Here is a 21,476-nt window from a genome sequence, read left to right as displayed (position 1 = left end):
TATAAACCAGAGCTGAGGGGGAAGAATATTAATATTAGTTCTTCTTCTATTCCAGCTTTTATTTATTTAATAGTTAGTTAGGGTTTGGCTGGGGCTGCAGCTGCTATTATACAGCTGCTTTTATATTATTAAATACTAAAACTAGTTTTTAGATTAGTTTTATATAGTCTTTTTATTTAATAAGATACTATAATTGGCTCTTCCGGCCTTTTATTATATATTATTTATTAAAAATTTCTTTAACTTTATATTTTTTTTATTATTAACTATTATAGGTGGTGGTTGTAAGTTTTTTTTATTTTATAATAGTAATATATTATTAGCTATTGGATAAAGTAGGTTGATATAAAATATAAAATAAATATTTTTTAATATATTAAGTTATATAGTATATGATTTTATTCTTTTTAAAATAGTATATTTTATATTTTTCTAATCTAGCTTCTTACTAGGGTGATTTATATAGATATTCTGTAGGCTTAATTATATCTAATCGCCCTTTTAATACAATAGAGCAGCTTATTAAAATTAATTAGCCTATTTTTTAATATTCTATTATATATAGGCTATAGTATTTTAGGCCCAGTTTAAGATATTATATATTTTTTATATAATTATATTTTTTTATTAAATAGGGCTGGAGGCAGCAACCTCCGGGTCTATACTTTAGACTGTTTTCTAGCTGTTTAGATTTAACTTATAACTATAGCTTAAAAAAAACAGTAAAAATTTTATAATTATATTTATACAGCTGTTAATTACCAACTCTGCCAGAGGCAGTAGGTTTATTTAGTTTTTTTAATTATAGTCTATATAAGCTTTTAGATATGTTTTAATAGTACTATTTATATATTTTATTACTCTGTTTATTTAAGGATAATAGACTATAAACAGTCTTTTAGTAATTCTTAATAGATTATATACTCTTTTCTATATATAACTTATAAACTGGGTGTCTTAATCTAAAACTATAGTTTTTAAAGGGCTGTATTATTTAAAAACTGTTTTAACTAGGATTTTAGCTGTAGCTTTAATAGTAATTTTTTTATTATATAAAATATTACTTTTTTTATTAGTCTGTCTGTAATTACTAGAATATTTATATACAACTTACTTTTAGATAAGTTAGTAATAAAATCTATTATTAGTTTTTACTAGGATTAATCCAGTATTGGCAGCAGCTTTAGTAATCTGTATTTTAATTTTTTTTATAGCTTTGTATAACTGTAGATATTACAGTTTTAAATATATTTTTATATATTCTAAAATATATTAGGCCAGAAGTATGTTCTGCTGAGAAAAAGATAGATCTGTTTTTAGCCGGAATTTTTTATAATAAAAAGATTATAGTTGCTTTGGATAAGATCTGTACAAAGCAGTTTATAGTTAGAAACCTACTGTTTTATTTAAAAGTATATCTAAGCTCCTTCTATTAAATATTTGTTTAAAAAAACTTTTAGTTTTAGCTGGGGTGGAAATTTACGTGCTTCTTCTTATATAAGCTTTGCTAGATTCTGATAATTTATATCTACTGCTAGAATATAGATCTAGTTATTTTTAGATCTGTCTTCTGGCTCTAGCAGTTCTATAATAATTTACTATATTTATTCTAAAAAGTCTTTATCTAGTTTTATATTATATTCTTATAACTATACTAGGGCTGCAGTAAGTAAACCAGTCTTAGATTTTAGATCTTCTTTTAATATTCTATTAAAAATCTGTATTATATAAAATAATATTCTAGGATCTTATTTATTAGGTATATCCTATTTCTATTATAAAAAAACATCTGCTTGTTTATTTTCTATTTCTTTTTAATAAACTAGTTTAAAGTTAAATCTGCTTAAAATTAAACTCTATTATATATATCTTTCTATAAGTTTGTATATTTTAAAAAAAAATATTCCAGATTCTTATAATTAGTTACTACTGTAAACTTTAGTACTAAGTATAATTTAATATTCTATACTTTCAGATACTGTATAACTACTAGTAGTTTCTTATTATAGATTTTATAGTTATATTCAGCTGGAATGTTTTATTTAAAAAAGTAGGTATAAAAGTACAGCTTTTTATTCTTATCTATTTAAAAAAATATTTTTTTATATTATAGCCTAAGGAGTCTGTCTCTACTACTGTTATATATTTAGAGTTAAAAAAATAGAAAATTAGCTTAGTTATAAATTTTTTTTTAATATCTAAAAGCTTGCCTCGCACTTCTAGGTCTATTAAAAAGACTAATTTTTTCTTATCAGATTTATAAGTAGTTGTACAATAGTTAAAAATCTAAAAATAAATTTATAGTAAAAGTTTATAAATTCTAAAAAGCTTTAGACAGCTTTTACTAATTTAGGGCTTTTTTATAAGATAATTATTTTAATCTTTTTAAAGTCTATCTTAACATCTTGCCCTGCACATATAATAAATCTAAAATAAAAAGTTTTCTTTTATTTAAATTTGTACTTTTTAATATCTAAAAATAAACTATTTTTTTTTAGTTTTTATAATACTTTTTGTATATGCTTATAATATTTTTTAATATTCCTATTTATATAGATTAACATATTGTTAATATAGGCCGAGCAGAATTTGTCAAAGTATTTACACAGTATTTAATTAATATATTTTTAAAAGGTATTTAAAGTATTTGCTAGTCTAAAAAGTATTACTAGTTATTTATATAGCCTGTACTGTATATAAAAAGCTGTTATCTATTCTTAACCCTTTATAATACAGATTTTATAAAAGGCAGATAAAATATCTAGTTTAGTAAATTATTTTGCCTTTCTAATTTGGTTTAGAGTCTTATAAATTAGAGGAAGCAGATAGCAGTTTTTTTTTATAATTATATTAAATACTTAGTAGTCCATACAGAATCTTAAATCTTTTTCTAGTTTTTATATAAAAAGTACTGGAGCTGCTGCTGAGAAGTAGCTGACCTATATAAAATTCTTTTCTAATAGTTTAGTTAGTTCAGACTGTAGAACTGTTAGTTTTTTTTAGAATATATTATAAAAAAAACCCTATAGAATTTCCAGCTTTTTTCTATTCTAATATATAAGTTTGATTTTATAGTTAATACTTTTTTCCTAATATAGCAGTAGTTTCTCTATATTTTCTGATTAAAAGAAAGATAGGAAATCCTAATAGTATTTAAAAAGTATTATATATAGATTAACTGTTTTTTTTATCTGAAGTACTTTTTAAATATTAGTAAAAAAAACAGTAAATACTTTTATATCTTTTTTAGATCTTTTCTACAGATGGTCTTTAAGTTTTGTTTTTATAATTAGCTAAAGTTTTAGATTTATATATTATAGATATAATAGATTCTTTAGTCTTATTCTAATTATATATAGGAATAATTATTTTTAGTCTGGTTTTAGCATTCTATTATAGCAGGACAGCCAGCTTTTTTCTAAAATTAAATTATATCTAAGATTATTAGGTATTATATAAAAGTATACTTCTTTTTTTATATAGAATCCTATATCTATTTTTATTTATATAATAGAGTGGATTAGTACTTTATTACCTAAGATCTTTTATACCAGCCTTAGATTAATATTAATAATTAACAGGTTATTTACTTTAGCAAATATCTTATTTATAATACTATAGATTAGGTATTCTAAATTAATAAGGGTATAAGTAGTTGTAGTAAGATCTAAAATAGCCTCTACTAAAAAAAGGTATATAACTATATATTTTTTTTTAAAACTTTTCTACTTTCTTTTAGTTTTATCCAGTAATTCTTATTTAGATATATAATTTTATACTAGACTTTCTCTTTTCCCAAATTAGAGTTTTTATTTAAGAAGGCATACTATTTTTTTTATTATTAAAAAGCAGGTATAACAGCGGCTATACTTATTAATTATACAGCAGGTTTTAGAAAATATTAGTAGATAAAATATTTATTCTATTTATAATAAAAATAGTAATCTACTTTATATCTTTTTTATATTTTATTGGATATTACCTATTAAGCCTGTCTCTAGGGGTTGTTAGTAATTATATAAAAATAGTATTTTTCTTACTATACAGCAGCTATTTAAATAGGTTTCTACTTTATTAGTTTAAAACTTAGTTTGTATTATACCAGCACAGTCTTAGTATAGCTTTTTTAAAAAAAAAATACTTTATTAAAATTATAATTTATATAGTACAGTTGGTTGTAATAACCTTTATATATAGACTTTTAAAAAATTCCAACTAATTTTTTAATAAGCTTTTAGTTTACTATAGTATTTAGTATAGCTTTCTTCTATTTATCTAATTAATTATACCCCCCTGCTTATAGCAGAGTTTTATTAAAGTTATTTAAAAATTCTTCCAGTTCTATTTTTTCTTATTTTATTATATTTATCTAGTTTAGGGCTTTTTATTATATATTAGAGTTTTTAAACATTTTATTTATTATTATAAGCATATCTTTAAATTATACTATCTTAGTATTTTAAATTTTAATCTAAAAAAGCATCTGCTGTGCTGCCCATTTGTATAGTTAACTATAAATATAAAAAACTTATTCCAGCCTAATAAGGTAGTAATTCCTATTAATTATAAGTTTTATATATATATTTAATTTAAATAGTTTATAATTATGCTTATTTTTTTTATTAAATAGTTTTATATTAAGATGCTAAGGGCGGGGTCTGTAATTCAGCTTATACAATTACTATAAAAAGTTTTTCTTTGGTTTACTATTAATAATAAGAGTTGTATTATAACTTTGTAATTTATTTATCTACTTTTTAAAAGCTAGTTTTTATTTTACTATTTTTATATAAAGGCTGATTAGCTTTTATAAAAGAAGTTGTATATTATTATATATAGCTGTAGATACTGCAGTTAGCTGCAGTCCTTTCTAATCTATTTATTCTATTATTCTAATAATTTTTTTAGTTTTATTTTATTTTATTTATATGCCTAGTCGGGCTCTGTCTAGGGCTTTTTAATAAGCTATTTCTAATATTATAGAATAAATAGATTATGCTAATTAAAACATGCCTTAGAATAAAAAAAATAGCTAAGAAGCTATTTTATCTGTTTGTATAAAATTCTTTTATATGTGCGCTAAGCTAGTGCTAGTTTAGTACTTGGTATGTGAGGCCTTAGGTGTCAATTGGTGCCTGAAGCCGAGCTCTATAACAGGGCCTTGGTCCCATAACATATATTTATTTTAAAAAGTCTTTATTTAGTTTTATACTATATTTATATAACTGTACTAGGGCCGCAGTAAGTAAATCAGTTTTAAATTTTAGATTTTTTTTAGTATTCTACTAAAGATCTGTATTATACAAAATAATATTTTAAAATCTTATTTATTAGGGATATTTTATTTTTATTATAAAAAAATATCTGCTTGCTTGTTTTCTGTTCCTTTTTAATAAACTAGTTTAAAGTTAAATCTACTTAAGATTAAGCTTTATTATATATATCTTTCTATAAGGTTATATAGCTTAAAGAAGTATTCTAAATTCTTATAATTAATAACTATTATAAACTCTAGTACTAAATATAACTTAGTATTTTAAATTTTTAAATATTATATAACTGCTAGTAGTTTTTTATTATAGATCTTATAGTTGTACTCAGCTGGTATGTTTTATTTAAAAAAGTAGATATAAAAATACAATTTTTTATTTTTATCTATTTAAAAAAGTATTTTTTTTATATTATAGTTTAAAAAGTCTGTCTTTACTACTGTTATATATTTAAAATTAAAAAAACAGAGGACAGGCTTGGTTATAAACTTTTTTTTTAATATCTAAAAGCTGGTTTTGTACTTTTAGATCTATTAAAAGGGCTAATCTTTTTTAGTTAGATTTATAAGTAGTTGTACGGTGGCTGAGAATCTAAAAATAAATTTACAGTAAAAGTTTATAAATTTTAAAAAGTTTTAAACAGCTTTTACTAACTTAGAGCTTTTTTATAAAGTAATTATTTTAATCTTTTTAGAATCTATCTTAATACCTTGCCCTGCACGTATAATAAATCTAAAATAGAAAATTTTCTTTTTTTTAAACTTATACTTTTTAATATTTAAAAAAAGGCCGGCTTTTTTTAGTTTCTGTAATACTTTTTATATATATTTATAGTACTTTTTGATATTTTTATCTATATAAATTAATATATTATTAATATAGGCCGAACGGAATTTATTAAGATATTTATATAGTACCCAGTTAATATATTTTTAAAAGATACTTAAAGTATTTATCAGTTTAAAAAATATTACTAGTTATTTATATAGCTTATACTATATATAAAAGACTGTTATCTATTCTTAACCCTTTATAATATAGATTTTATAAAAGGCGGATAAAATATTTAGTTTAGTAAACTATTTTATTTTTCTAATTTGGTTTAGGGTTTTATAAATTAGAGGAAGTAGGTAGTAGTTTTTTTTTATAATTATATTAAATACTTAATAATTTATACAGAATCTTAATTTTTTTTCTGGTTTTTATATAAAAAGTACTGGGGCTGCTGCTAAGAAGTAACTAATCTATATAAAGTTTTTTTCCAGTAGTTTAGTTAGTTCAGACTGTAGAACTGTTAGTTTTTTTTAGAATATATTATAAAAAGGGTTCTATAGAACTTCCGGCTTTTTTTTATTCTAATATATAAGCTTGATTTTATAGTTAATACTTTTTTTCTAGTATAGCAGTAGTTTCTTTATATTTTCTAGTTAAAAAAGAGGCAGGAAGTCCTAATAGTATTTAAAAAGTATTATATATAAATTAACTATTTTTTTTAGTTTAGAGTACTTTTTAAAATATTAGTAAGTAAAATTATAAATACTTCTATACTTTTTTTAGATCTTTTTTATAAATAGTTTTTAAATTTTATTTTTATAATTAGCTGAAGTTTTAGATTTGTATATTATAAATATAGTAGGTCCCTTAATCTTATTTTAGTTGTATATAAAAATAATTATTTTTAATCTAATTTTAAAATACTATTATAATAGGACAGCCAACTTTTTTCTAGGATTAAGTTATATCTAAAATTATTAGATATTATATAAAAGTATACTTTTTTTTTAGTATAGGATTCTATATTTATTCTTATCTGTATAATAAAGTAGATTAGTATTTTATTACTTAAGATTTTTTATACTAATCTTAAATTAATACTAATAGTTAACAGGCTATTTACTTTAGCAAATATTTTATTTATAATACTATAGATTAGATATTTTAAGTTAATAAAAATATAGGCAGTTGTAGTAAGGTTTAAAATAGCCTTTACTAAAAAAAAATATACAACTATATATTTTTTTTAAAAATTTTTCTATTTTTTTTTAGTTTTATCCAGTGATTTTTATTTAGATATATAATTTTATACTAAACTTCTTTTTTCTAAATTAGAGTCTCTGTCTGATAAGATATACTATTTTTTTATTATTAAAAAGTAGGTATAGCTGCAGCTATACTTATTAGTTATATAATAAATTTTAAAAAATATTAGTAAATAAAATATCTATTTTATCTGTAATAAAGGTAGTAATCTGTTTTATATTTTTTCTATATTTTACTAAATATTATTTATTAAGTCTGTTTTTAGGAGTTGTTAGTTGTTAAATAGAAGTAGTATTTTTCTTACTATACAGCAGCTATTTAAGTAGGTTTTTATTTTATTAATTTAAAACTTAGTTTATATTATACCAGCACAGTCTTAGTATAGCTTTTTTAAAAAAAAAACTTTATTAAAATTATAATTTATATAGTATAGTTGGTTGTAATAACCTTTATATATAGGCTTTTAAAAAATTCTAACTAATTTTTTAATAAGCTTTTAGTTTACTGTAGTATTTAGTATAGCTTTTTTTTATTTATCTAACTAATTATACCCCCCTACTTATAGCAGAGCTTTATTAAAGTTATTTAAAAATTCTTTTAGTTTTATTTTTTTTATTTTATTATATTTATCTGATTTAGGGCTTTTTATTATATATCAGAGTTTTTAAATATCTTATTTATTACTATAAGTATATCTTTAAATTATACTATCTTAGTATTTTAAGATTTAATCTAAAAAAGTATCTGCTGTACTGTCTGTCTGTATAGTTAACTATAAATATAAAAAACTTATTCCAGTCTAATAAAATAATAATTTCTATTAATTATAAGTTTTATATATATATTTAATTTAAATAATTTATAATTATGCTTATTTTTTTTATTAAATAGTTTTATATTAGGGTGTTGAGAGTGGGGTCTGTAGTTTGGTTTATATAATTACTATAAAAAGTTTCTCCCTAGTTTATTATTAATAGTAAAGGTTATATTATAACTTTATAATTTATTTATCTACTCTTTAAAAGCTAGTTTTTATTTTACTATTTTTATATAAAGGCTAATTAGCTTTTATAAAAAAAGTTGTATATTATTATATATAGCTGTAGATACTACAGTCGGCTGTAGTTCTTTTTAATATATTTATTCTATTATTTTTATAATTCTTTTAGTTTTATTTTATTTTATTTATATATCTAGTCGGGCTCTGTCTAGGGCTTTTTAATAAACTATTTCTAATATTATAAAATAAATAGATTATACTAATCAAAATATACCTTAAAACAAAAAGAAATAGCTGAGGAGCTATTTTATCTGTTTGTACAAAATTCTTTTATATGTGTGCTAAGCTAGTGCTAGTTTAGTACTTGGTATGCAAGGCCTCAGGTGCCAACTGGTGCCTCAAGCCGAGCTCTATAACAGGGCCTTGGTCCCATAACATTCTACTGCTGATAGTTTATTACTTTTGCTACCTGTAAGGGCCCGCAAGCCCTTCCAACCTTCGCAATATCAATCGCGAAGGAATGTATATAAAAGAAGGCCTAAGGCACCAGCCACGTGACGGCTAAGCGAGGCGGCCGCGGAACCACCCAAGGCAGCGGTAGTCCCACGAAGTTAGGCAGATCAGCAACAACACCTTAAGGCATAACATTACCACCCTTGGCTATCGCGATAGGCTATTCGTTCACTACACTATTTCACCCTCTAGTCCTTATACTACCTAATTTTTTAGTAAAGGATCTTACTGTAGTTCGAAATACTATTAGTTAATTATAAGATTATTAGTAGTTATAAAGATAAGTTACTGAACTATAACAGACAATCTAATATAAAAATATTGAATTATAACCCACTCAGCAACAGAAAACTTTCTTATTTTTAAATAAATCTAAAATAAATATTAAAATTAAGAATATTCTGTAATTTAAACTTTTTTTTAATATTACAAGCACTAGAAGTAGTTTTATAATCTAGATTATAATTTTTAGAAAGTACTATTTAAATTTTATAATAAATATTATAAGATTCTTAAGGCTCTAAGCTATATAAATACAATCTATTAATAGAAATAATACTATTATTTTAATAAATTACTACTAGAATATAAAAAAGATATTAGCTATTTATAGCCTGCTTTTTTTAAATAAATATTTTTTTTATCCGAAATGCTACTATATTTGAACCTAATATCTTGGAAAAGAGGGGTCAGCTTTATATTAATATAAGAACCCGGATTGGAAGCCCGACGAATCAGTAACAATATTAGTATTAGAGTAGGGGCTGGCGGCCGCATGCCACAGGTATTGTACAACATTTTTCTACTACTCTAGTTTTCTATAAAAGATATTTATAAAGCAGAAGTTCTAATAGTACTGTTATAAATAAATAAACTATTTTATATTCAAAGAAAAAAGTTATAAAAATCTTACAAGCTCTTCCAACCTTTGTAATATTAATTATAAAGAAAAATATATAAAAAAAGGCCTAAAATATTAGTTATATAATAGTTAAATAAGATGGTTATAGAACTATCTAAAGCAGCAGTAGTTCTATAAAGTTAGATAGATTAGTAATAATACCTTAAGATATAATACTACCACCTTGGCTATTGCAATAAGGCATTTGTTTACTACACTATTTCACCCTCTAGCCCTTATAAACACTGTTAGCCACTCTATCTGCAGGCCTTAGCCCCTAAGGCCCTAAAAACTACAGTATATAATCAGCTAAGGCCTTTTAGGTTTTATATTAGCCTGAATGGGTTAGGTAAAGTCTTACTGGGCCTTATATCAGCCTAAATTTGATCAAAAGCCTATATTTAGGATTTTTTACATATAGCTAGTATAACTGTTTCCTAATCCTGCCCCAAAACAACCTTCAGCGTGCACAACCTAGAAAGTCCCCATGGCTACCACAATGTCGACATCTGGACCTACTACAACATCATCGCGTTTAGCCTCTCAACGGGCTATGTACTCATCACCGGGTTGGGGTACATGTGCTACTTTAGAATGCAGGCCCTGGAGGATCGGGTGGGCGAGCTGCACGACGGCGAGTGGAAACTGTACTCTCGTCTGCGACAGTACAGAGTACAGACAGATCATCGAGCATGACGAGGAGCGGCTTCAGGAGCTCGAGGAGAAGGTGGGGGTATTAAAGCAACGGCTGGCCGAGATGAGGGCGACCGAGTACCGATCCGGGTGGCCGAGATTGATGAAGACATGTTGCTGGACATCCACCTAGAAATGGAGGAACGGAGCGACTGAGAAATAGCTCGAAAGGAACCTCTCCTGCCCTATCTATCGCCCGGATGCGCTTAGTGCCTTGGTTCGTTGGGACTGTCTGGCAGGCCCCGCAATCTGCAGCCTGCTGCGAGCTGTGCTCCAACATCCACGCTCTTATCTAGCTATAAGCACGTGTTGACGCATTCTGAATTCTCTTCGATAACCTGTTTATAAGGACCTTGATGAAGCTGTTGATTGTTCATACACTTTCTTTTTTTGTTTTACAACAAGAATCTAATGTCCTACTTTTTACAAGGTCTTAGACCTTACAAACTCGAGCCATACACCAGGTCCCGGGTATCGACGCAGACACCGGTGCTCTTTCACTTTACCATCAAATGCATTCCAACGTTGCATGATAGACTCATATCCATCTTGATCAAGATATGTCCTGGCATCAGCTTGTCCTTACTGCCTCAGGCAGAAAGATCCCATAAATTATTGTCTTTTCAACATACATGTATAAGCCTGACGGAATACCTGGATTCTCCCACGTGAGCATTCATTCACTGATTATGACTGAGAGTATTCCTCATTGGTCAATTTTTTTACCGTTTGTTATGTCCTAGCAAAGTCAAAATGGGTCCCCCTGATCAACAATGAGTGCACAATTGTCCATACATGTAGATGGCCTATTTCCAAGTGAAAAGTTGATATTGGAAAGTTTAGTTCCAAGAGCCTAAGAACCAGAAAGATACGACCACATTTCATCATTGCATAGCCTATAACAAAGGTCTATATTTGCTTTATCTTCGCTGTATGGCTTTATCCGATAATCTCCGTCAATCTAGTCTTCAAGATCATCTTGATCTAGAAGCAAGTGTGGCAGTCGCATCTATAAAAGGGACGCAAACAATTCATTTTCAAATCCACATCCACCCCCGATCTACGACTCGACCGCCCTGACACCCCAGACAAACAACCCGCCCAACCAATCAACCTACGAGCCTGTTTGACGCACCGGTCCCAAAATGCAAATCTCGATGGACGTAGCCAATTCCAAGCATGCCCACGAGGAGAGCCTTGAGAAACTCCTCGAAGCCTACTCGAAGGTAACCTCGCGGTATATGGACGCCGGCAAAGCCCAAGGCGTGCCCGTCCTCCAGGAGCAAATCCAGGGGACCCTGGACCTATTGCGATTCGCGTCCCGGCATCTCCTCGGGCTCTCTTCTGAGCTGGATACGCTGCTTCCGCGCCGTGAGGATCCGTCTCCCCCCGAGGCGGATGCTCGGCCTGCCCGCCAGGAGAATCTGTCTCCCTCTCCCCTCGAGGCGGGTTCTCGGCCTTCCCGCCGCTTGAATCTGTCTCCCGACCAGTGCGAGGAACTGTCAAGGTTGGCTCGTGAGCTGGATCGTCTGTTTGCCTGGGAGGATGCGGAGGACGAGGCCGCCGAGGCCGCCAAGGCCGCGGCGGCGGCGAGGGCGGAAATCCCGCCCCTCCGGCCCCGTGCGGAGCGGGCATCCTTCGCGCCACGCAGGCTGCGCTATCCTGACCACCGCCGTCAGGCACGCCTCGAAAGGGCGTACGCCCTTCTCAACCGCCACTACTCGGAGGATGAATTCTGGCCCCGTGGGTATGTGCGGTGATGCCGCCCCTTTTGGGGGGGTGTTCCTTTCACTACTAGTAACTCATTGCCATCATATGGCATGATGAACGATTTACACCAATCAAAAAAAAAAAAAAAAAAAAAAAAAAACAAAAGCCTTCTGTTCGTATATCAGTTTATACATTTCCCGTAAGATGAGTTTTCTTGTAATTTTCCAGATCCAGATGTAGGTCGCCGCCGGGCGATAAACTCGGGCCATGGCGGGCAGACTGGTACTGCCAATCCGAGGAAAACGAGGGAAGCAAAGGGCTTAGCATAATACTAGTGTTCATATGTCGTTATACCTTATGTACTCTGCATGTTTGCATTAGGATCTTATCATGGTGCTTATAATCCTAGTCAAAGTCTGTATTGCGGGTACATAGCATTCGGCTTCTGTCCCTGGTTACTATAATCGAAGTTCTCCTGTAAGTTCCACCCATTCCTTTCTACCCCCTATACCCATTATAAGTATGCGAAGACCATAAAGAGTATCAGGAGTACTTCAGTACATACATTGCCATTCACTTAACTTGATTTCAGTCAACATATCCGAGATAAATTTATACATTGGTCTTTGGCAAGAAGGAAGCTTTGTATAAGCAGCGGAGTATATCCGAAGATCAACCTACAAGACCATTTAGGCCCTCGTGTGCCAAAAGTATCTCAGTAGACCGTCGAAGCGATAAAGAACGAGACCGGAAAACATGCTTGCAACAAAGACGCTCGAAGTGTCTGGTCCTTATTACCCAGCCTGAGCCTCAAAGAACCTAATGCTCGTAGTCACCATTTTTCAAATGTAACCCATCTAGCTCGACTATTTATAAAGCCAACCGACGACCCAACTCGAACTCTCTATCCTCAACCCGAGTTCGACCTACCAGAGGATCCGTCGCTGTTGCACCCGCCAGAATGCCCAGAATGGAAAACCCAGCCCTCAACCTGGCCAACCGAGACCTCGAGCGGGCCTTGTGGAATCTGCGCCGCATCCATCTGGAATTGCTGCGCGAGACGAAGCCGTGTGGCCCGGAGGCGCGCGAGTTCCGGAAGCACGTGCAGCAGGCCAAGGCCCTGTTCGAGAGGGGGGTGCAGCAGACCGACTCGGTGGAGAGGGCGTTGAGCCCTGCGCCGGAGATGCCTGCCGCCGATAGACTGAGTAAGTCTGCTGAGAGGCGTCGTGTCCGTCATTCTTCGGGCCCCGAGCCGGACAGCCCGGCCGGCGTCATACCCCCGCGCCGCGGGAGCCTTCAAGGCTCTGAAAAGCGTCGTGTTCGGTTCATCCTCTAGGACGTGAGGGCTTCCCTTGGGGCTTCCCTTTGCATCATTAGGGGCTTGTTATCGTTGCTCTCATTCATCGGTGTCTTAGTATGACACTGATGAGTGGAGCTTTTATAATCAAAAAGTTATACAAACATAATATTTTGTGCACTGTATTGGAACGCAACGCGATCATCGAGTGGAAATCTGGCTAAAGCACTAGAAAACTCATTCCAAGTATCCAGGAAGAGTCGCCATGATATGTGGTAGGCTGTCAAACCGTACTATGGCATTCATGAATCAATAATAAAGTCTAGTATGCCAAATCCTGTACAAAAGTAAATGATGCGATTTCGATTCGCAATAACTACCGTCCTCCTTTCACTTCGCATGCGATTAATGAAGTTTTCCTAGAACATACATAGCGAATGTACTTTGCTTTGTTTGGTTCAGGATAGCATCGAATAATTCCAGCCAAGTGTGAGCAGTCTCATAGAGGCTTTGTCTCAGGAACAATCACCTACTGCAAACTCAACCTGAAATCCTCCATAAAAGAAATCCACGAATGAATTGTTCCAGTATGTAACAAAGCCTTACGGCCCAAGCTTCTTCGTAGATGACTCTCCTTCTCGGGCTCTGTCAGGTCTATAAAAGCGAGGTCCACAACAACCGATTCCACCAATTAACCCATTGGTTAACCATCAACAACAACCGACCAACCCTCTCAAACTATACCACAAGCACAACCGCTGTAGAATCACCCAAGATGTCAGATATAATAAGCCTCTACGCCTTCCTTCTCGCCGGGGCCCGAGAGGCAGTGGACTACATCCTAGCCCTGCAACAGATGGAGCAGGAGATAGAAGCCGGGCCCACGCAACGCACGCAGCTCTATATCGAGCACGAGCAAAAGCTTAGGAAAGCGCTGGCGTCGTTGCCCAAAGTCGACAAGCCGGATGCTTCCCTCCAGCAGCTGGAAGAGGAAGCCCAGCAGCCAAGCGACGATTCTGCGCTGCCGCAGGACATTATGCTCACCACGCGGCGATTGATGCGGGTGATCAAGGTTCGCTATGAGGCATGGCTGCAGGAGAACCTGCTCCTTGAGGATGCCATCTCGCTAATTGCTAAGTTGAACGAGGGGCTAGATGATCGTGCCGGTGGTGGTGGTGGTGGTGGTGGTGGTGATGATAATGGTGAGCAGGGGGTGAAAGGCAAGGAAGGAGATTGTAAAGTGAAAGCGGAGGATAGTGAGGGGCAGTAGCCCCCTTGCCCTATGCTGCTTCAGTGAAACCCCCCTCTCCCACTGTTTCCCTTTGACGGGCTCTGAGGCTCTGGTCACCACCGTCCACGGTCTTCTCATGCGATATTATCGTTTTCGCTTGAGGATTGAGCCTGTAGCGCATTTTCTTTAGGCAATGACATTTTATCAAACAAATCAATTTGAACTCAATGGTACACAACATTGTAAAGCAACTATCAAGTATAAAAATGTTCAAGATGGCAAACGACGCGTGTTTGTGTTTCCGCTCTCTTTTCTCTCTTTTTCTCTGGAAAAGCGGTTTAAGAATATTTGCATCTATCAGACCAGCCAATCAACTGTACTGTAGGACTTTCAAACCAATAATCAAATATAGCAGCCGGAATCCCTGTACATCCCGATGCTGCGAATTTGTGCTGTACTGACTAGCCAAGAGCTCTCACACCAAGTACAACCAAGGAACTCGTTCAGTATCGCCATTGACTAAGGTAGTTTAGCATCGAATAGTTTCCGGCCAGGCTCGGGTGGTCCTACAAAAGCTTTGTCTCAATGTAACCAGGGACAATCATACTGCAAACTGAGCCTGGAGTCTCCATGAAAAGATCCACCAAAGCATTGTTCTTGTACGTAACAAAGCCTTATCACCCAAGTTTGCAATCCTTTGTAAGTGACTCGCCTGGGCTTTGAAGAGATCTATAAAAGCAAGGTCCACGACAACCCACTCCACCAACCCAACCCAACCCATTGCCTAACTAACCATCAACAACAACCCGACCCACCCTCTTAACCTAACCTACACGATGGCAAGCACTACCACTTCCAAACCACCCAAAACGTCAGACGCGGAGGAGCTCTACGCGGGCCTCCTCGCCACAGGCCGAGAGTGGGTGGACAGCATCCTCTTTATGGAACAGGTACAACAGGAGATCGAGGCCGGGTGCGCGCTTCGCACGGAGCTTCGTACCCAGAATGAGCGAGCGTTTCTCTCGCTGCTGGCGGCGTTGCCGGACCGCGCCCAGCCGAATGCCGCTACCCTCCAGCGGCTGGAAGAGACTGCCCAGCAGATGAGCCACGCGACGGTATCGCTGCGCGAGAAATTGAGAGCCTCGCGGCGACAGATGCCGTTGAACAAGGCTCTCATTGAGGTATGGCTGTGGGCGCGCCTGCGCCCTGCGGATGCGAGCGCGCTGGTTGCGAAGTTGAACGGGGAGCTGGATTACGATGCCAGCGGTGGTGATGACGATGGTGAGCGGGCGGTGAAAGGCGAGGAAGGAGATTGTAAAGTGAAAGAGGAGGATGGCGAGGGCCAGTAGCCCCTGGCCCCTGCCTTATGCTGCTTCAGTGGAACCCTGTTTCCTTTGTCGGGCTTTGATCACCACTGTCTTCTCATGCGATATTGCTTTCGCGTGAGAATTTAACCTGTGGCCATTTTCTTTAATCAATGACAATGACATTTTATCAACAAATTAAGTCGGATTCGATGTTCCACAAAGTAAAAAACTCAATCCTCAAATATTGTCCAGTGGAATTACTAGATAGCTGCTACCCTGAGTCTTATAAACCCTTAGAACTTCTCCTTGTGGTGCGCCACAAACTCCTTCCACGAAGTCGGTTTGTCACCCTTGTCCAGCAGCTCATGCGAGGGAGCAAGCGACTCCCCAGCATAGTACCCGGGATCCTCCAACAACAAAATATTCTCCAGCATCTCCTGCGCGATCGGCGCCGGCAAGAACGACTTGAACACCTCCTCCGGGATCTGCGCCGTCTGGACCTTGTACCCGGTGACCTCGTGGAACTCATCCACAATCCGCTGGGGCGAGTAGTAATCGTCCGCCGCCAAAATGCGTTGACCCACCGAGGACGGGAAGTGCTTGATCGCCGCCTTCACGAATTTACCTGTTCCCATCGCCATTAGTCCTCATCCCACATCCACATGAACACTGAGAATCATACCTGTATCCTCAGCCGGATCGAACAACGGCACCTGCGCTTTGGCCATATCCACCGGCCACCCCAGAGTATACACATCATCCTGCTTGCTCAGCATCTGGAAGAAGTTGGTCATGTACAGCCCCGCCAGCACGAACGAGGCCGGCACGCCGCTGGCGCGGATGTACTGCTCGATCTCGGCCTTGCCGTCGAAGTGGCTGACATGAGCCAGGCGCCCATGGCTGATCTGCGTGACGTCCCGCAGCGAGGAGAAGATGAGGTGCTGCACGCCGGCGCGTTGGCTCGCGTCCGCCACCGCCTTGCCCTGCGCCACCTCGGTCGCCCGGCTCATCGTCTCCCAGAAGTTGGTCACCAGGAACACGGTGTGCGCGCCGGTGACGGCGGGGAGGGCCGCCTCCGTAGAGGACATGTCGGCCTTTTGGGGTCAGGTTAGTGGTTGATGGTGGTGAAGTGTAAGGGTAAGGTGGACATACGGTGACGAGCTCAACGCCCTGGGCGGCGAGGGCCTGTGCCGCTGGCTTGCTGGGGTCGCGGGTGACAGCCCGGATCTTCCACTGCTTGGACAGAGCGGGATCGCCGAGGATGGACTTGATGACCGAGCCACCTTGGTTGCCTGTGGCTCCGAAGACGGTGAGAATTTGAGACATCGTGGGGTTTTGTAGGAGGATAAAGTGAGGAGAGAGATTTGTTGATAGACTGGTTGAAAGTTACTATGGTAGTAGCAGGTTGAAACTCTTGTCAAGCTGACCCAGACAGATATTTATACTCTTTGGAACGTCCCCGGGAATTCAAGGTTCCTTGGCACTGGTGCCCCTCGCGGGGTATCGCCTGAGTCAGCTCGTACTCTCGGGGAGCCGAGATCATGTAATCGCTCGTATCGCCGTTAGCCCGCATGGAGTGGCTGCAAGCACCTTTCCTTAATAATCCTGGCGCCGCGGATTTGAGATCAAGGCCGAGAAAGTTAGTCAGACACGCACTGATTCGATACGTCATGACTGATGCTTACATAAAAGAAGAACCCTCAAATTGAACCCCCTTGCTGCCACCCAACACACATAATCACCTACCTACACCGAGAAACCTCCTGAAACAAACTACCAAGAAAATGGCCACCAAACTCAAACCCATCGCCATTATCGCCGGCGCCGGACCCGGCACCGGCGCCTCCATCGCCCGCCGCTTCGCCCAGACCTACCCGGTCGTCCTCCTCGCGCGCCGGCAATCCAGCCTCGACCCGCTGGTGCAGGGCATCACCCAGTCCGGGGGCACCGCGCTCGGCATCCCCGCGGACGTGACCCAACCCAATGCGATGGAGGCCACGATGCAGCAGATCGAGGGCAAATTCGGCGCCGGCGTCCCCGTGGCCGCGGCCATCTTCAACGTCGCCAGCAAATTCTCCCGCGCGCCGTTCCTCGACTCCGGCGCCGAGTTCCTCGATAGCCTAGAGGCGACCGCCCGCGGCGCGTCCAACTTCTCCAAGGCGGTGTTGCCGTTCCTGCTGCGCGCGGCCGCGGAGACGCCTCAGGCGCGGTTGGCGCCGACACTGATTTTTACGGGTATGTTTCTACGTAACTTCGCGGTCGCGATGCGGGAATTGGGGGATTTGCGCGGTGCCTTTGCGATGAGTATGGAGTTGAATCATTCTTCTGATGAGGTACAGGTGCAACGGCCTCCTTGAAGGGAGGGTCCGGGCTGGGCTCCTTCGCCATGAGCAAGTTCGCCGTGCGCGCGCTGGCCCAGTCGCTGGCGCGCGAGTTCGGGCCCCGAGGGGTCCATGTGGCGCATGCGATCATCGACGGGATCATCGCGACGGAGCAGACCAAGGAGTATAATAAGGATAAGCCGGATGCGAAGATTGATCCTGATTGGGTGAGTGCATTGCTGTGGTATTCGTCCCAGTGGAGCTACCCACCTGGTAGAAGTGATTTGGATGCTGATTGGGACTAGATCGCGGAGTCGTATTGGTTCCTGCATAGCCAGCCTAGGTCTTCGTTTACGCATGAGCTGGATCTTCGGCCTTATTGTGAGACGTGGTGATGGGATTCCTTGGGAATGGTTTCCAGCTTGGGGTTGTAAGATTATTTATCAGTAATAAGCAAGAAACACAGAACGTGCTCTTGTACAGATCGATGGTCTAATGTGATCCCCACTTGCCCTCAGCGCTTACTTGTAATGATAGTAGTCTATGCAACAGGCTTGTATGTGTTGTATCAACCTCACGGATATAATCCATAGATGATTCATGTTCGCCTATCAGTGAAATAAGCTGTCTGAGGCTTTGCGCAACTTTCGTGCCACAGATCGACATGAGGTGACAGTCTACTGCTGCTGCCAGGGTCGCTCCCAGCAAGAATACTCACAAGAGTCAAGCCACGGCCGACCTCGCTTACCAGAGATACGATATACCCTAACTACACCCAGTACACCTTGAAGCCCATAAAACCATAGATTAATCATAATATCACCCCACGATACCTAAACCCGATAAATCCCCACTTCCCCCATCGTCAACCCACAAGACAAACTCAACCTAAATTTTCTCCCCCTTGACCCCGCCCGCAACCTCCCTCACCACCTCAACATCCCCGCCACTAATCCCCTGCTGAACCGCCACCTCATCAAACTCATCCCAATAATCCCCGGGCTCCAACCACCCCTTCTGCCCACGATCCACGCCCCGCGGCCACCACACCGCGCACAGCGCCGCAAACACCGCAAACGCCACGAGCATCCCAACCGGGTACGCCACGAAGTAAAATCGCTTGATGCCCAGCGGCGCCCGCACGCCCATCTGCGACAGGAACCCGTAGAAATTCGGCGCCACCGCGATGAGATACGCCCCGAAGCCGCGCGGGTTGATCCCGTACAGATAGTAATAGATGCCCGCCGGGTCGGCCGTGTACAGCGCGGGGACATGCAGGTGACCCCGCCGGATGAGGTAATAGTCGCAAATCAAAATTCCGGCGATCGCGGACAGGAAGATCTGGTAGGAGGAGAGGAAGGTGATGAAGATTGAGGCCGTGGCGAGGAGGTACCAGGGGCAGATTGCGAAGGAGAGGACTTTTGAGGGGAAGGTTGGTTTTAGTGAGAGCTCTAGGTTTGAGTCTGAGGGAGGGGGGCTTACTGGCGCAGATGAAGAAGCCGCGTTTTACGGTGATGTAGCGGGGCCAGAGGGCGGCGATGTCGTTGCCGGCTCTGTGGGGTGTTAGTGAGGTGTGAATGGGGAACAAAGACAAAGGCAAGGGGCCGCATACGGGATTGAGTTCTCGAAGATGGCGGAGAAGACGGTTGAGTAGATGAAGGCTAGCGAGATGAAGGCGCAGGCGGCACGGTTGCCGTGCGTGTATCGGTCGCCGTCCATGAGTTTGTCCAGGAAGGTGAGGGGGTTCCAGATGAGCTGCAACAGTCAGAATAAATACAGGTGGAACCCCACGGGGAAGCGCCCACCTCGCCGAATATGCTCTCGCTCGACCCTGCAATCACATTACCGATGACGGCCACCAGCAGTCCCGAGACCGGGAAGCTGATGATCTGCCCCAGAATCACATCGCTGGGTTTGCGCGCGTACCGCTGCAGATCCGCTGCATTGGAAATAAAAGTCCCACAGCTGGCCAGTCCCAGCCACAGGAACTTGCAGATCAGCCAGCTCTTTTCCTGTCCGTGCACGGACGAGGACGCCCGAAGTGCCGCCGGCGATCCGCCCGCCAGAGAGACGACCCATGCCAGCATCGCTAATGCGCCAGCATAATATACGACCACTTTGATGTAGACCAGCATCTTCATCTTCGGCACCGGCACAACCAGGAAGGCGCAGTTGATCAGCCTTTTCATGTTAGTGAATCATTCGTCCATCGAAGTGAGAACATACCAGTACACCACGAAGCAGATCATCTGCGCAGACGTCAGAGCCGACTTCGGCCCCATTTTGTCGGGAATGTGAGCGATCGAGGGAAAGATCGCATGAAGAAACACACTGCGGGCATCAGCAAGCATCATGCAAGCGCAACCCCGACGCACTCACTAGAGACACTGCGCGCCCTGCGTCATATTCACCCCGTTCCACACGATGGACATGACCGCCCGATTGAAGGTCGGCCACAGCGCGCCCCAGACTCCAAAACTCGAGCGACAGAGCACCGGGTACGGAATGCGATACATGGCCCCAGCGCGGCCGTTGATCGCCATGAGGCATCCCGCCATGAACTGCCCGCCGAAGCTGCACGCGATACTCTCCCACATGGTCAACCCCATGGTCATGCCCGTGGAAGCCGCGTAGAGGTTGCTGACGTTGGCCACCGCCGAGAACCAGAACATCACGTAGGTGAACTGCGTCCATGTGCGATCTTTGGCGCGGGTGGGACGGATGGAGTCATTGTCGAGGGTCTCCACGATCCGCTCGTTTCCATCCTGATCGACGCTTTTCACCAAAAGGCGCCGGTGCAGGGTCGCGAGTACCGACATCTTGTTTCTGCTCTGGTGGTTCTCACCCTTGCGACCGCGAGAGGGGTTAAATACCAGGAGCCACTCTCTGGCCAGGGGTGGGACAGGGATGGCAATACGACCGTAGATAAGAGACGGGGATGGCACCCTGCTGAGTGCCACGGTGATAGGTGGCACACGCGACCGCGGCGACTTGAATCGACCAACTGTTCCGGCTTATCTGCTAGTACAGACGTAATCAGCTTATCAGCCGCCAAGATCGGATGGCGTTCTTGAACGACCGAGAATCAGCGATAATTAATCTCGCAGCCTTGCGGAGTGGTGGCTTGGCGGGGCGGGGTTCCCCGCGCCAGTCCTCGAACCGGATAAATACAGAACGTACCACCAGCACATGC

The 21,476-nt window shown here is 38.9% G+C and overlaps 7 protein-coding genes across 7 annotated transcripts; 5 read left to right on the top strand and 2 right to left on the bottom strand.

Moving 5' to 3' along the window:
• Window positions 1-11,562: 11,562 nt before the first annotated feature.
• Window positions 11,563-12,177, top strand: BO82DRAFT_406793 (uncharacterized protein; the record flags this gene model as incomplete). The annotated part of the gene is made up of 1 exon (XM_025639594.1): window positions 11,563-12,177. The coding sequence occupies one exon, from the start codon at window positions 11,563-11,565 to the stop codon at window positions 12,175-12,177; it is 615 nt and encodes a 204-aa protein (XP_025487045.1).
• A 911-nt stretch (window positions 12,178-13,088) lies between these two features.
• On the top strand, window positions 13,089-13,463 carry BO82DRAFT_406792 (uncharacterized protein; the record flags this gene model as incomplete). The annotated part of the gene is made up of 1 exon (XM_025639593.1): window positions 13,089-13,463. The coding sequence occupies one exon, from the start codon at window positions 13,089-13,091 to the stop codon at window positions 13,461-13,463; it is 375 nt and encodes a 124-aa protein (XP_025487044.1).
• Window positions 13,464-14,199: 736 nt separating this feature from the next.
• BO82DRAFT_369053 (uncharacterized protein) lies at window positions 14,200-14,694 on the top strand (the record flags this gene model as incomplete). Its single annotated transcript, XM_025637150.1, has 1 exon — window positions 14,200-14,694. One exon carries the CDS (start codon window positions 14,200-14,202, stop codon window positions 14,692-14,694), a length of 495 nt encoding a protein of 164 aa, XP_025487043.1.
• A 585-nt stretch (window positions 14,695-15,279) lies between these two features.
• BO82DRAFT_194457 (uncharacterized protein) lies at window positions 15,280-16,314 on the top strand. The gene has a single exon (XM_025630546.1). The coding sequence runs from the start codon at window positions 15,492-15,494 to the stop codon at window positions 16,002-16,004; it is 513 nt and encodes a 170-aa protein (XP_025487042.1). The 5' UTR covers window positions 15,280-15,491; the 3' UTR covers window positions 16,005-16,314.
• On the bottom strand, window positions 16,256-17,288 carry BO82DRAFT_406789 (NmrA/HSCARG family protein; the record flags this gene model as incomplete). Its single annotated transcript, XM_025639592.1, has 3 exons — window positions 16,256-16,587; window positions 16,645-17,056; window positions 17,115-17,288. 3 exons carry the CDS (start codon window positions 17,286-17,288, stop codon window positions 16,256-16,258), a joined length of 918 nt encoding a protein of 305 aa, XP_025487041.1.
• A 425-nt stretch (window positions 17,289-17,713) lies between these two features.
• On the top strand, window positions 17,714-18,771 carry BO82DRAFT_358791 (NAD(P)-binding protein). Its single transcript, XM_025636391.1, has 3 exons — window positions 17,714-18,197; window positions 18,302-18,510; window positions 18,589-18,771. The coding sequence occupies exons 1-3, from the start codon at window positions 17,747-17,749 to the stop codon at window positions 18,676-18,678; spliced, it is 750 nt and encodes a 249-aa protein (XP_025487040.1). The 5' UTR covers window positions 17,714-17,746; the 3' UTR covers window positions 18,679-18,771.
• A 281-nt stretch (window positions 18,772-19,052) lies between these two features.
• BO82DRAFT_387047 (nucleobase cation symporter-1 family protein) lies at window positions 19,053-21,261 on the bottom strand (the record flags this gene model as incomplete). The annotated part of the gene is made up of 7 exons (XM_025638287.1): window positions 20,663-21,261; window positions 20,510-20,614; window positions 20,089-20,464; window positions 19,896-20,038; window positions 19,766-19,836; window positions 19,256-19,701; window positions 19,053-19,067 (listed from the first exon to the last, which is right to left on the bottom strand). Exons 1-7 carry the CDS (start codon window positions 21,100-21,102, stop codon window positions 19,053-19,055), a joined length of 1,596 nt encoding a protein of 531 aa, XP_025487039.1. The 5' UTR covers window positions 21,103-21,261.
• Between the last annotated feature and the right edge of the window lie 215 nt (window positions 21,262-21,476).

This window comes from Aspergillus uvarum (genome assembly GCF_003184745.1).
Source record: "Aspergillus uvarum CBS 121591 unplaced genomic scaffold BO82scaffold_77, whole genome shotgun sequence".
Taxonomy (NCBI): Eukaryota; Fungi; Ascomycota; class Eurotiomycetes; order Eurotiales; family Aspergillaceae; genus Aspergillus; species Aspergillus uvarum.
The sequence above is the reverse complement of the archived record's forward strand: the minus strand, read 5'-3'. Positions and strand labels throughout refer to the sequence as shown.

Coding starts and splice junctions, on each gene's coding strand:
- BO82DRAFT_358791 (XM_025636391.1), top strand. CDS start 17,747: ATGGCCACCAAACTCAAACCCATCGCCATTATCGCCGGCGCCGGACCC. Junction 18,198..18,301: donor GCCGACACTGATTTTTACGG/GTATGTTTCTAC, acceptor GATGAGGTACAG/GTGCAACGGCCTCCTTGAAG. Junction 18,511..18,588: donor CGAAGATTGATCCTGATTGG/GTGAGTGCATTG, acceptor GATTGGGACTAG/ATCGCGGAGTCGTATTGGTT.
- BO82DRAFT_194457 (XM_025630546.1), top strand. CDS start 15,492: ATGGCAAGCACTACCACTTCCAAACCACCCAAAACGTCAGACGCGGAG.